Here is a 15479-nt window from a genome sequence, read left to right as displayed (position 1 = left end):
CATGCTTAGTCTGGAGGAGAGGCCAGAGGGGACATGCCAAGAACATCTTCTGCACACAGTGAAGAAGACATTGTGCCTGCAAACATCTGAGGCCACCAATCACTACCAATTCACTTCTGCAAGGTCTCAAGCCGTATCTGACTCTCAGCAGCAATGTCCCTCACGTGCTGCAAGCAACACTGGATCTACAAGTTAATTGCTACTATCACTTGGATGTAGGCATTGCAGAGCACCAGTTTATTCTGATCTGCCCAAATCTTGAGGTGGCAATGTGAAATGAGTTATGTACATCAGGATGTGCTCTACTTGCAATGATAACCTAACACAAACTGAAGAGATAAGTCTAATATCAAGTGAATTATTTTAGTCTCCACAGGACAAGAATCTATTCAAGCTGATATACTCTTCACAGAGTAATGATGTTCCCCATTAAGCTGAAGTATTCACCTTATTCAATGGTCTTGTTGTGAGTCTCTCCTGACCTCCAGTTGTGAACTTATGCCTTAGAAAGCCAGATTCAGCATTCACAGGGACTGCCACAGGGACGCATGCAGTGAGTTGATCATGTACTTACATTCACTACGGACTAAACATGTTAATTAGAGCCATAGGTCATACATTTGAGAAATCGAGCCACCAGAATGAATTGACCAGCAAGTTATAAGCTTATGGAGGCCGAAAATCGTCTGAAGTCACAAGGGCTTTTGCCGAACCAGGCGTTGCCAGCTGTAAGGGTTTGTGGACACTCCCCAAAGTGACTCTTCGATCAGCACAGCCATGGGTCCAAAGTGAATGGCATTGCAACTGCCCATTCACTTTGCGAACTTCGAAATGCGATGAAGGCCAACTTATAAGAACCTGCTTCCATCGAACTTTGAAAAGCCAACTGAAGACTTGTCAACTCGTCACACCATCACGCAGATCTGAAGACCATATCAAGATTCTGCCTCCACGATGGTCATCATGAGACACACCAATTTGCTCTTCACAGCTGTCAAGAATACCTACCAGAAGCAAGAATCTGGTTCCTCAGGTCCAAGCGACATGAGCAACAGGTACCACAGAATCGGCTCCTGCTCCAGCAGTCATCGTGAAGCTATGCTGCTCGACGCAACTACAAACGGCAACAACATGCCTAACATCGGCCTCGCCAAGCGCATCCCTACAATCACACTCAACGATGATGAGGTACCCCTCGTATCATTCGACTCAGCAAATTCAGACCCTTTCATCGACCCACCAGACACGGCAGATTCAAACCCTTTCGTCGACCCACCAGACAGTGTCCCAGCGTTGGATCTCAGCACCCTCAAGTCAAACCCAGCAGCCCTCAGGACGGCCATGGATACCCAAGCTCAAGGACAACCGTGTTTGCAAGCTGAATCTGACCAACACCATCCCTTCCGTGTGATCATAGTTGGAGGTGGTCCCAACGGCCTGGCCCTGGCCCACGCCCTCCACCAAGCAGGCATAGACTACACCCTCCTCGACGGCTCGCCAATCACTCCCATCCCAAACAACAATGACCAAGACGGCACCAGCCTCGTCCTCTGGCCCCACTCTGCCCGAATCCTCGACCAGCTGGGCCTGCTGCGCCGGGTACAGAGGCTCTCCTGCCCCATACGCACCAGACAAACCCACCGCGCAGATGGTACCCCGTGCCCCCCCTCGGACGACAACGCCTTGGCCCGCTCGCGGCACGACCACGGCCGCCCCTGCATGCTGATCAGCCGCGCCGCGCTTCTGAACCTGCTATGGGAGGCGCTCCCCGAGCGGGCGGCACATGTGCGCACGGGAAAGGAGGTGGTCGACGTCGAGACGCACGCGGCGGGCGTGCGGGTCACGTGTACGGACGGGAGCGTCGAGGAGGGGTCCGTCGTGGTTGCGTGCGATGGGGTGCACGGCGAGGTGCGGCAGCTTGTGAGGTATCTGCGGGCGGAGAAGAAGAGGCAGGCGAGGAGGAGGCTCAGCCTTGGACCCGGCGGTGGTTCCGACAGGGACGGCAAGGCGGACAGGGTCGTGGAGGCAAGGTACTACGGCCTGGTGGGCTCGGCGCCGTTGCTGGATGGACTTGAGCCTGGTGTGTGCTATGAGACACACGGCGATGCCACGGGCAAGACGTTTCAGGTTCTTGCGGGCCAGGACACAGCGTAAGTGATGCCCCGGAAGACACCCTCTGCCATGTGTGGTATTATCATAGCATGTGCTGCTGGGGCAGTACGAACAGTCGTACCTCGGCCTTCATCACTTCACATTACTAACTCACCAGACACAGATACTTCCTCGTCTACATCCCGCTGCGCAGGCCAACACGCCAGCGAACGATATACCCAGCCCAGAACGCCGAGTACCTCGCCAGCGCGCTGGCCCAGCACCCGATCACGGACAAGATCAAGTTCGGCGATCTATGGCGAGCTCGACGATCCGGAAAGATGGTAGACTTCCACGAGGGCATCGCGGAGAAATGGTACCACGAGCGGGTGGTCCTGGTGGGAGACGCCGCGCACACCATGACGCCGTCCCTAGGCCTCGGGGTCAACACAGGTTTCCAGGGCGTGGCAGAGCTGACCAACGGGCTGCGGCGGCTTCTCCGTTCTCAGCTCAGCGGCACCGAGGGGGGCGGCGGCCAGGTCCCGGACACGGCCAGCATCAAGAGGGTGTTCAAGGCGTACCAGAACGATTGCGACAGCATGGCCAGGAGCGCGATGCTGGTCTCGTCCTTCTACAACCGGGCCATTGCCCACCGGAGCCACCGGACCCCGCGGGATAATTTTTACGGATTGGCTACGCCGGCCGTCGCGGATGTCGCGCTGCTGGAGAGGCAGGTTGGGTGGGCGGTCAGGCTGGGCATCACCCTGGACTTTGTGGAGGAGAAGCACTTCAAGGAGGGCAGGATGAAGTGGGCCAACGCACGACGCAGGGTCGACACTGCCTCTGCCGAGGAGGAGGAGGAGCGACGGACTGTGTTCGTGTACCCAGGCATCCCGATGCGTGTCCGTGCTACCTGAGCATCAACAACTCGGGTTCTTCTACGGATGGATAGGGCAGCGTGTAGGGAGAAGGGTTTACGGGTCGCCAGGGCCGTCAGCTGCGACAGGAGACGACTGATGGAGTGACAGTCACCGCATTAGACCATATTGTTTATAGAGCTTGGCAGAAATTACATTCCTCCACAGGTCTCAGAGAGCAGGCAGGACGATAAACCTCAGCCCCATCGTACTTGCTGCGCTTCACAGGAAACGTTGGATGTGGCTTGCTTACTCATTGCAGACCACCTCCCACCCAACCTGGGCTCAGCACTTCTGACATGTCAGCGACAATCACCAGACATGCTGCGATCGCCCTGAGCCACATCCAACATCAATGATACCGATGACGTTAGAATGGCCAAGAATAGGCCGTGTCAGTTACCTGCTGTTAGTCTCCAAGATCAAGAAAGGAAGGAAAGAAAAGGCGAGTTGAGGGTCTGAAAACGGCCCCTGCTGGGGTCTGTGGCTCCAGCCAATGGGCGGGCAGGGCTGGAAAACATGTCCGGTCGACAGGCCCAGCGAGTCTCCAAGAGACGCAAGATGACTCGCAAAATGCTGGCTTCAGACGTCAGGATGCGGGATTGCGTTCCTGTGCAACCACCAATACAGGATCGCCCTTTGGGATGTTGGGATGAACCGGCCGGGGGGGGGGGAGGAGGAGGAGACGTGTGGCTTTTTTTATTATGAAATGAAACGTTGGTGGTTCCGGCGTGCCGTGTGCCGCGTGTCGCGAACCCGTGTGCATTGGGCACTTGGGGGCATTGGGCTGGATGGATATGGTCGGACATGTGTAATTATGGCCATTTCCGCGAGCCTGGCCGACTGACAAAGCAGGAGATGGCCAGCCTGACCGATGTGGTGCTCGTATCCGGCGGGCGGGCGCTGGTTATGGTTATCTGTTGGGGCATGAGGTTGGTGCAATTTTAAGGGGAGGATTCCTGGGAGAATTTAGAGTTGATTGCTTGAAAAGTGGCCTCGCAATTGGGCGGGTAAGCGAACGGATAACTCACAAGAGGAGCCCGGGAGCCCGGGACCCCACAACGGCGGCATGTCACCCTTGACAGCCATGTGTCAATTGGCATGGGTGGGACTTGGTTGATGTGGATGTGGATCTGTGGATTCTGGATTTGGATTTGTACGTGTCTGGATGTGGGTGTTGGAGTGGATGAGGGTGGGAGTGGGAGTGGGCAGGAGTCTTGAGGGCGAGTGCGAGTGTGGGTGAGGCTCATCACGAGAGGCTGGTCCAGACGAGTGAAGCCGAGTGAGAATGGAATTTGGTGGATATGACTACAGGATAATAGAGCATTGCCATAGTCTAGTTTACCTAGGAAGCTGTAGGATGGATGCTGTATACGAGAACAATTTAGATTAAATTGCCGTCAGGCTGTCACGCGTGCATTGGGTCGGCTGTCAACCGAGGGCCCAGGCCAGGCTAGGCAGGGCAGTAGGGCGACAAGGCGACAGGGCGACAGAGCGAGAACAGGCTATCCGGCGCGTGATGGGATGTGACGGGTGTGTGCAATCTCTTGTGGTGTTTTGCCAGATATGGGTCTGATCGAGAGGCTGCATCGTGTCGAGACAGGACGGAATGCTTTGAGAATGGCCCAGGAGAACCAGTCTGTTCCCCCAGATCTGCATTGAACAGGGTGAGACACGTGAGACGGGCACTTGCCGTGTGGTCAGGCGGTTGGAGACGTCTGAGGACGAGTCTCAGACTCCCCCAGACAGTGGGCTGTCGTAGGACAGAGGATGAAATGAAGTGATTTAACTCAACCAGCGAGGAAGTTAGCAGCAGCAGAGTCCATGGTCTCCGGCGACAGCGACCCCCACCATGCAGACATGGGCATGGCCCAAATCAGCACCACAAGGCGCGAGATAGCCATGATAGCAATGGTAGCCCGGGCTCGAGACCAATCAGCCAAGGCGCCTTCTCATGCAAGACATTCCAACGAAGCGGAAGTCAGTTTTTAGCGCGTGCTGCACTATGAGAGTCGACAGCCTACACGCAGAAACGTACATGCACAGTGAGGTGTGCTATATATACACAGGTATCTCTGTACCTGCCTCGCTCCTGCCTGCAATGGGGTAATTGCAATACTAGCAACCACAACTGCAACCGCACTGCAGCACGGAAGGCACCAAGGCACGACGGTAGCCCACATTAGCGTTTGGGCCCATTCCCTGTCTGGCAGCCCTGGCAGCCTGGCAAAACGTTACCTTCAAGTCCCGCTGCACACAAGGTCCGCCCTCCCTGCTCCTGCTCGTCCACCTGCAGCTGCACCTAACCTCCCTTTCTCCTTCCACGCTTCACTCGTCGCCCAACACTCAATTCACTCCCTCACTCAACAACACTTCACCTCATACTCCACTCGGATGCATATACCTTCACTCGTCTCTCCTCACCACGCCTGAGATGCTTGCACCGTCAAGAACAACCGCGACAACGACAACAACAAGCTGACGAGAACAGAGTGACACCTGACGTCGTCATCACCACCGCCTCTCTGTTTAGCCTGCCTTGCCTGCTCTGCGCAGGGACTCGGGCCTTCCCACCACCGCCGTGTCCGGCCGGCCCACCCTCCCGGGTCACCACCAGTTCCCACTTCTTACTCGTCCAGGTCGCCCAGCCCCGACTTCCGAGTCCAAAAATCCACGAGGCCGCTTACGCTGCACTACACGCTGCACTACGTCTGCGCCCGCTCTGGTTGCCACCTGGGTCCTGTCACGTTGCTCGCCTATTAGTACGGTCGAGTCCGTGCAGCCAGCCAAAAAGAAGCTCACTTGGCTTACTGCTTGTGCAGTTCGCCTTTTTTTGTGGTGGTGGCAGTCGTCATAATATTCTACCTACGTACCTACTACCATAGCCCGGTGCCAACACGCACGCGCGTCTCTCGGCTCACAGTAAGCTCTCGTCTTGTTCAGTCCGGGTTGCACCTCGTCTCTCGGCTGCCTGTCGAGCTTGACCTGCATGCGGCCCTTGAATCGTGGGCATGCGCCCATATGCACGCCCATAATCATGCGCCAGTCCAGTCCCGATGCCTGCCTCGCCCGCTCACACAATCTGTGACTGGCCTGCCGCTAGGGCGATGCAGTGTCACTCTTGCTGATACGGACCTCCCATCTCTGACATAACCCTTTCTCTGCGTAGGAAATCCCCCCTCGCTCGCGCCCGCTTCCCTCCCTCCCGCACACTCACCATCCCTCCCTCACCCGCGGACCCGACCCGACTCGACTTGACACGACACGACACACCTCCAGAGCCATGTCATCGAGGGATCCTCAGCCCCTGCACCCTGACTCCGGAGCCGCACCTTCAATTCACGTCGATCCCAAGGCCCAGAACCATGCCTTCTCCTCTCAACCTCAACTTTCCACCCTGGGAGACTCCCGCTCCTTGACCTCGCCTCCGGCAACAGACGCCGCCACCCATGAATTTAAACTTCGAAACAACCGCAGCGCGATGCTGAACTCAGACATTGGCTCCATCCGCTTCCCCTCAGAACCTTACAACTCGTCTGCTTTTTCCATGCAGACATCTGCGGCTTCGAATCCCCCAGAAAATCCGTCAAAATCCCCCTCTCCCTTCCCAACTGTCAATCTGCCGTCCGGAGACTCGGGCCCACCACCGGTCGACTCGGATTTTCAACACCAGCCCGACCACCCACCCTCCTTCGGTTCCACCAACCCGCTTCGAATACATACAGACATCCACTCGACTTCTGTGCCCACAGCCGACATCACCCACGGTGCCTCGTCTCTCCACCGCGGCCCGGAGAGGTCGAACCCGACTACGACCTTGCCCCTGTCTCGCAAGTCGTCTCCGCCAGGACTGAAACCAGTATCGCGGACTCCCAGCTTCAAGTCTGCTGCCTTCGGCCGCGGCTTTGGCTCTGCCACCAGCTCCAGAGTCTCGAGTCCCGTCATAACCGCCATGGGCGATCTGACGCCGCTGCCGTCCCCATTACTCTCCGGCGACTCACCTGGACCTTGGAAGCGCCTCAACGCCCGACCCCCTTCGAGGGAACTCGCCCAGCCACTGCCTACGACAATGCCCGAATCAGTACTGGTGTCGAGAAATGGCGAGTCAATAGCTGCCGCCATGGCACACCAATCCAAGCGAAAGGCTCTTTCCGGCACAGACAAGGCTCCTGGGGAGGAATCCAGTAGCAGTTCAGAAAAAGATGCCTCAACCAAGGCCAAAATACACACTCGCAACAGGAGCGTCAGCGAATACCATCCAGATTCACTGAACATCCCAAAGCGCATGGTCACAGTCTCCGGATCTCATGTGGCCAACTCAGGCAGCACGCCGATGCGACGGGAAGCCCACCTTTCAGAGGCCCGGGGTTTGACGCCGATAGAGAAACCCCCGAGTCCGCCGCCGAGTGAATCCTCCCTCACAGCTGCAGATATTTCCGCAACGCCTGTCAAGGAGAATCCACGATACGAGTACTTTGACGCCCAGGGGCGGAAGGATGGCAAGCTTCGTAGATGGAGGGCTGTCAAGTCACTAGGCCAAGGCACATTCAGCCGAGTTGTGCTAGCGACTAGTCAACTGGCTGCGACAGAGGAGGAAATAGAGCTGGAGGGCAAAGTAGACACCGGCCTTCTGACCCCCGAACCACCCTCGAGTCTTGATCGAAAGTCACTGGTTGCTGTCAAGGTCTGCGAACACGGCCCGAAGGGTGGGGCTTCCGAAGACCGAGTCGAGATGAGCTTGAAACGTGAACTGGAGATCATGCAGAGCATACATCACCCGTGCCTTGTGGACCTGAAAGCCTTCAGCATCGAGCCGACCCGAGCAATCCTGGTCCTCAGCTATTGTATTGGCGGCGATCTATTCGACGTAGCTACACGGCACCGATCACTTCTTGTGCCCTCGCTCCTGCGACGCATCTTCTCCGAGCTCGTTGGTGCGGTCCGCTACCTTCACGAAAGGCACATCGTGCACCGGGACATCAAGCTGGAGAATGTGCTTGTCAACCTCACCCCGCAAGAGCTCTCAGACCGGACCGTCGACTGGCAGAGTTACCCGTACAGCGTGATTACTCTGACAGACCTCGGCTTGTCACGGAGGGTCGCGGATGATGAAAAGCTCACAACCCGCTGCGGCAGTGAGGACTACGCCGCCCCCGAGGTCATCATGGGCCTACAGTACAACGGCCACGCGACTGATGCTTGGTCGTTGGGCGTACTTCTCTACGCTCTGCTCGAGAGCAGATTACCGTTCGACCCACCCCCGGGTATGAGTGACGCGCTTCGCATGCGCAGCCGGACAAGCCACCGGATCGCCCGCGTGGAGTGGCAGTGGATCAGATACGCGGGCGCTGACGGCGACCACGAGGGCGACATGCAGAAGTTCGAGAAGGAAGGCCTGCTGGGGTCGATGGAGGTCACCGAAGGCCTGCTACAACGATCCCGAAGTCGATGGTCGCTCGAGAAAGTGGCGGAGAAGCCGTGGGTGAAGGGAGGCATAGCTGTTGAGGGCGGAATTAAGTTCAGGGAGGAGAAAGAGGGCAAGATCGTATGACATTTGTGAGGAGACAAGGCCTATTCCATCGAATCGCGGGAGGAAAGGCCACCGAGGTTTTGAATCCGATTTTCCCGGTCGCTTCCGCATTGGCTACGACGCTCGATCCAGACACATTTACTGCTCTACACGGGACAAAGATTCGACGATTCCACGACAGACGGGACAAGAGAGGCAGTGGTCGGTCCTAGGTTTACAGGAAGACAAGGGGATGGCAAGCTTACCCACCTTCGTTTCTCCCAAGACGTGTTGCTTCTTAGACCTTTTTGAATTAGAAATCAGAATAGGGGGAAGTTGCTATCCAAAATTTCGAGATACCTTAACTGGGTTTCCGAGTGTATCAGATATTTGCTTCATGTGTTTTTTACATTTTTGTACACTGGCCACTTTCGAGTTGGAAAAGGGAAAATAGGTGTTTTTGGTCGGGCCAAGCGATGGTGTCGGCGTTCTACATGCTGAGTCGGCTCAGTTGTGTTATCGAGACGGTCGATTTGAACAGCAACGTGATGCTTGAACACTCGTTTGTTGCTGTTAGTTAGGTCGTTACTAGCATTTACTCTAGCGAGGTCATTATCAACACAATTCGAGACCGTCCATCGCGCTATCACCACGCCATAGTTTTCTTATATTTATTGGGAATTTTCATTCACTCATGGCGTAAGTAGCAGGCCAATGATGATGAACTTTATACCGTCTCTGATTCCAATGTCACCCGCAAAATTCTTGATATCTACCGTTTCTGCGCTCTATTACTACTACTCGCCTTACAACCGCCTCTTGAGTAGTGTGTCGATCCCCTTGTCTGAGTGATTCTGATTTTCTTGCGTAAGTGGCATATCAGCCCTCTTGCCTGCTAGCATTCCTGTAACTTCATCAAGGTCTGCAGTAATGGATGATAAGACGAGCTGGGACCATCTGCCCAAAGAGATCCGGCTGGCGATTCTGGAGGCCCTACTGCAGGACGCCTGCAGCCTCGCCAGCCTCGCCACGGTTTCGCGAGAGTGGCAGACGACCATCGAGCGGCACAACTTCGCCCGGATCAGACTGACACCGTCACGGCTTCCCTACTTCGGCTCCATGATCCGCCGCAACCGTGCCCTCGTGCGCTATATATGGGTCTGCTTGGAACTTGAGAAATACGACCGCCCCTATTTCGACTCCCAAGGAGCTATTATGTGGGGGGACAAGATGATGGACAGCCTTGTTTTCACAATTGCGCTCTACGATCTCTTCTTGGCCCTCAGCGCGTGGGAACCACACGGCGAGCTACTACTCGATATCAGCATATACTCGCCCAGCGATTCGGAGTATTGGTTCAAAGAGCTAACCTTTGTACCGGATTTCCCATCCTCGGAGGAGTGTGACCGGGCTCTTTGCGGCACAGTGAAGGCGAGGCGTGCCAGGATCGACGACGACGAGGAGCACGGCTGGACAGGCGCCCCGCCCAGGATTGCCGTCAGCGCGGCCTTTGATCTGCTCATGATTGGGGAGTCGTTCGAGGATTCAAGGCCGCAGATGAACTGGTGGGAGCGGCTGCCTGGAGCCCCTGCAGTGACAGGTTTGCTACTTCGGCAGCAGAACCGCCGGCGATGGAACCCGCTCTCGGTCTCAAGAATGCTCGAGAGTCTCCCCAGGGTCCGAGAGGTACATTACGAACTGTGGAGGGAATGGCACCCCAACCGTCAGCGAGTTGTGGACACTAGTGAGTCCTGTTATTGTGGAAGGCTACAAGTGTCGTAAGGGGTTTAAAAGCATAATTGTAAAAGCATCTATCTCCTAAGAGTAATTTAAAAAAAGGAAATAAAAGAAATTTAATTATTTAAGCATTTTAAAAAGTAATTATAAACTAAGGTTAAGAATATATATATAATATACCCCTTAATTAAAAGGCAATTCCTGCCTTATTAATTACCTTACTTTTTTAAGCAGCTAATTTATACTTAAAAATATTAACTATAATTCATTAAGTAATTAACTATTTAACCTTTCTTATAATATATATATTTTATTACTTAAACTTTAACTATTTATAGCCTTATAATATAGCTTATAATTAATAATTAAAGCTTTTTTTTAAATTTTTTAATTAAATTTATATTTAAAAATACTTATTTTTATTAATTTTAAATATTTTTTTAATTATATTAAAAATAATTAAAAATAATAAAAAATAAGCTTTTAAGCTATAAGCTATTTTACTTTTTTATATTTTTAAAGTTTAAAAAAAGAAATATAAATATAATTAAATTAATAAAAAGCTTATTAATAAAAATAATAAAAGCTTTAATGCTTTTATTAAAATATTATTAAATAATATACTTAAAAGTAAGTTTTTTAATTAATTTAAAAATTAATTTTAAAGCATATATTAATTCTTAATATAGCTTTAAAAAACCTTTAAATATATATAAATAGCTTAAAGCTTAAAATAAAATGCCTTTTTAAAGAAAAAGTTAAAATAAAATATAAAAAAAAAAGAAAAATATAAAGAAGCTTAAGAAAATTAATAAGCATTATATTTCTTATCTTTCTTATATTAAAAGCTTTATATATAGTTATAATAATAATTTTTATATAAATTATAATAATAAAGATAATTATTATTATTATTATACTTAAGGTAATTTTTATAAGCTACTTTTAATATTTCTTTTATTATTTATACTTTATCTTTATTATGCTTAATTTAATAATTTTTTAATATTTAAGAAATTTTAATATGCTTAAAAAAAGGCTTTAAATATATATAAATATAAAAAGTTTAATTTAATTTATATTAATTATATTCTTATAATTCCTTTTAATATTTAAAAAATCTTTATTTTATAATAATAATTTTTAAAAATTATAAAAAATAAATATAAGGATATAATAAAGCGCCTTAAAGTTTAAATTATAATTACTTTAAAGTAATATAATAAGATTAATATAAAGACTTAAAAGCTTTAAAATTAAATTATTAATAACTTAAAAATTATAAAATAATATTAAAATTATATTATTATTTTAATTAAGCTTATTAATTTTAAAGATAATATTAAGGAATAAATATTATTAAATTTTAATTTAAAATTATAATTAAGAATTTAATTAAAAATTAAAAAAGTTTTTTAAAAAAGTTAAAAGGTTATTATAATAATTAAAAAAAGGTTTTAAATTAATTAATATATTATTATAAAGATTAAAAGGTAGTTTTTAATTATAAAATAATTTTTATATAAGAGTTATATTATAATTTTTAAAAAGTATAATTTTTAAAATTTTTAATAAAAACTTAATAATAAGAATAATTAATAAATAAATTAATTTCTTTTTATTACTTCCTTTATATTTTAAAGATTTAAAAAAGCTTTAAAATATTTAAATTAAATATATAATAAAACTTTAATAAGTTTATTTATAAATATTTTCTAATTTTTTAAATATATAATATTAAAAGTATTCTTTTTAAATTCTTATTTTAATTATATTTATTAAATATTTATATATTTAAGCTTTATTTTTAATTATTTATATTTATTAATAATTAAATATATAATTATTTAATTATTATAATAAATAATTTAAGGCTTATTTAAATTTAAAGTTATATTTTTAAATAAGTATTTTAAAGTTATTATTTTTTTAATTATAAACTTTAAAGCTAATAATTTAATTTTAATAATTAAAATAAAAATAATTGCTTATTTATATACTTTTTAATATATAAAGCTCTTAAAAAGAATTATTATATACTTTTAAAAAAATCTTTAATTCTCTTTATTATTAATAAATAAAACATTTTTAATTATTAAAAATACTTAAGCTTTTTAATTCTCTTTAAATTATAATTTAAGAAATTAAATAATATATAAATATTAAATTATATAATTTATTATCTTAAGGTAACTTAAACTTAAGTTTATAAAGAATTTTAATAATATAAAGTAAGGAAATATTATATTTAAGTATATTATAATTATTATATAAAGAATAAAATTAAATTTTTTTTAAAATTTTTAAATTTCTTATTTTAAGGCTTATTTAAAAAAAAGTTTAAGCTTTTCTTTAAATATTAAAATAAATAATAAAAAGTTTTTATTTCTTAATAAATTATATTTATTTATTATTTTTTTAATATATAAGTTATAAAAAAGTATTATAATATGCTTTTCTTAATTTTTAAAAATTTATATACTTAAAAATTATTAAGCTTTCCTTTAATTTTTTATTTTATATATAAATTAAATCTTATTTTTAATTTTTATAAAGAATTTATATTTATCTTTAAGATATATAATTAAAATATTATTTATATAAAAAAGAATTATTACTTTATAAGCTAAGTTAATAAAAAGATATAGCTTTTTTAAAAAGAGTTTTAAGCTTAAATTTTATAATATATAATTAAAATCTTTATATTAAAAAAATAAAAAGTTTTTTAATTTATAAAGTATTTTTAAAAGCATTTTATATTTCCTTAACTTTTTAAATTTATTAAATAATTTGCAATAAATTTAATTTAACTCTTCTTAATTAATATTTAAAAATATAATTATAATATTAAATTATTAAATCTTTAAATTAAAATATATAATAATTATTATTATTATATAAAATGATTTTATAGTTAAAGTTGTAATATATATATTTTTTATAATAAAATAAAGTTATAAATTTCCTTAAATATAAATTTATATCTTAAAAAATTTAATTATTTTATTTTTATTAAGCTTATATTTATATATTTATTTTAAAAATAGCAATATTAATTTTACTTTTTAATATTTAATAATTCTTTAAATACTAAGCTTAATAAAGCTTTATATTTCTTAATATATTATTTTAAGTTATTTATTTTAAAAAAAGCTTTTTTAAGCCTTTCTTTATATAATTAATTTTAAAAAAAAATTTATAATATTATTATATTAAATAAAGCTTAAATTTAATTTTAAAAGCTTAAATATTAATTATTATTATATTATTTAAGATTAAAAAATATAAGTTTTTAAATATTTTTTATTTTTATTTTTTAAGTTAATTAAATAAAAAAGTAATTATAAAATTACTTTAAAAAATTATATTAAAGTAAAATATAATTATATTTATTAAATATAATAATTAATTAAAAAATTCTTAAAAATATTTATCTTAATTATATATTTAAGAAAATCTTTTTATAAGTTTAAACTCTTAAATTTACTTTTATATTCTTCTTATTTATATTAATTAAAAAAATTCTTAATTTTTTATAATTTTAAATATATATAATTTTTAAAAAAAGGTTTAAGTTTATTAACCCTTATTTTATTAATAAAAATATATTTTTCTTTATAAAAGCCTTATTTTAATATATTTAAGGTTCTTTTAAAAGTTAAAAGTTCTTATTTTTAATTTCTTAAGCTTTTTAAAAAAATAATATATAATAAACTTTACTTTTTAAATTTAAAAATCCTTATTTTTAAATTTTAATTAAAAGTATTAATTTTATTTTTTTTTAATATAAAATAAGTATTAAATTTATTATTTAAATTAATTAAATTATTTTTTATATAAAATATTAAAAATATAATATAAATATAATTTTAAATCTCCTTAATATTAATAATCTTAATATTTAAAAATTTTACTTTAAAAGTTAAAAGCTTATTTTTTATTTTATTTATTATTAATTTATAAAATATATTTTTATTAAATTATATATTTTTTATAAAAATTATTTATTTAAGTAACAAAATTTAAATTTAAAAGATATTAAATGCTATATAATTAATTAAATACTTAATATAAGCTTTTAATTTCCTTTTTATAAAATATTTTTTTATATTATTTTTATATTCCTTTTTATATATATATACTTTATATTTATAAATATAAATCTTATCTTAATAAAGTAATAAATAAGTTATAAAATAATAAATTTAAGTTAATTTAAATTATTAAAAATAATAAGAAAACTATATATATAAAAAAATATTTAAAATGCGCTTTCTTTTCCTTAAAATAAGCAATATATTATATAATTAAGCTATAGCTTATATTGCTTTTAGTTAAAGATTAAAAGGTAAATTAATTCTTAATAGCATAATTAAGATATATTTAATTATTACTTTATTAACCTTTTTTATAATATTATTTATTTTTAAGATTTAAAGGGGAGTAAGTTTTAAATTAATATTTTTTTTATTTTACTTATTTAATATATTTAATATTTATAAATTAATTAATTATTATAACCTTAATATTTTATTTAATTTTATAAATATTTAAATTATATTATTATTTTACTTAACTCTTATAAATATAAAAAATATTAAATATTTATTTTTAAATTTTTAATATAAAGAGAAAAATATAAATAAATCTTAAAAACTTATTTATTATTATAAACTTATAATTTAACTTATTTAATGCTTATAAATAATAAAATAAATTTTATAAAATTTAAAAAAAAAATCTTAAGCTTTTACCTTTTAATAACTTATATTAAATTACTTTTTTAATAAAAGCTTTAAAATAATTTTTATAATTAATTTATTTAATTTCCTTAAATTTTATACCTTAAGTATATTTAATTAATAATTTAAAAGCATTAGCTTTTAAGTATTTAAATTAAAAATATTAAAGGGTTATTAAGTTTTCTTAATTTTTATTTAAATATTAAAAAAGCTTAAAAGGTTTTATTAAATTTATTAAAAAAATTATAAGCTTATATATATTTATAATACTTATAAATATTTATAATAAAAGGTAAAAATAAGGAAAATATAATAATATATATTTAAGAAAAATTAAATTATATTATTAAATAAGTTTAAAAAAAATAATGCTTTATTTAAATAATTTAAAGCATAACGTTAAATTAATTTTATAATATTAAATACTTAATTTTTATAAAAATACTTTTAATATTATATTAATATAAAATTTATTTATAATTA

The 15479-nt window shown here is 40.4% G+C and overlaps 3 protein-coding genes across 3 annotated transcripts; all 3 read left to right on the top strand.

Annotated features, from left to right (window-relative positions):
- Window positions 1-963: 963 nt before the first annotated feature.
- INS49_015595 (uncharacterized protein) lies at window positions 964-3008 on the top strand (the record flags this gene model as incomplete). The annotated part of the gene is made up of 2 exons (XM_043176274.1): window positions 964-2150; window positions 2276-3008. 2 exons carry the CDS (start codon window positions 964-966, stop codon window positions 3006-3008), a joined length of 1920 nt encoding a protein of 639 aa, XP_043019729.1.
- A 3283-nt stretch (window positions 3009-6291) lies between these two features.
- INS49_015594 (uncharacterized protein) lies at window positions 6292-8559 on the top strand (the record flags this gene model as incomplete). The annotated part of the gene is made up of 1 exon (XM_043176273.1): window positions 6292-8559. One exon carries the CDS (start codon window positions 6292-6294, stop codon window positions 8557-8559), a length of 2268 nt encoding a protein of 755 aa, XP_043019728.1.
- Window positions 8560-9447: 888 nt separating this feature from the next.
- INS49_015593 (uncharacterized protein) lies at window positions 9448-10316 on the top strand (the record flags this gene model as incomplete). Its single annotated transcript, XM_043176272.1, has 2 exons — window positions 9448-10261; window positions 10312-10316. The coding sequence occupies 2 exons, from the start codon at window positions 9448-9450 to the stop codon at window positions 10314-10316; spliced, it is 819 nt and encodes a 272-aa protein (XP_043019727.1).
- Window positions 10317-15479: the final 5163 nt, after the last annotated feature.

This window comes from Diaporthe citri, assembly GCF_014595645.1.
Source record: "Diaporthe citri strain NFHF-8-4 chromosome Unknown scaffold_9, whole genome shotgun sequence".
Classification (NCBI taxonomy): Eukaryota; Fungi; Ascomycota; class Sordariomycetes; order Diaporthales; family Diaporthaceae; genus Diaporthe; species Diaporthe citri.
Note: the sequence above shows the minus strand (reverse complement) of the source record. Positions and strands in the feature narration are given on the sequence as shown.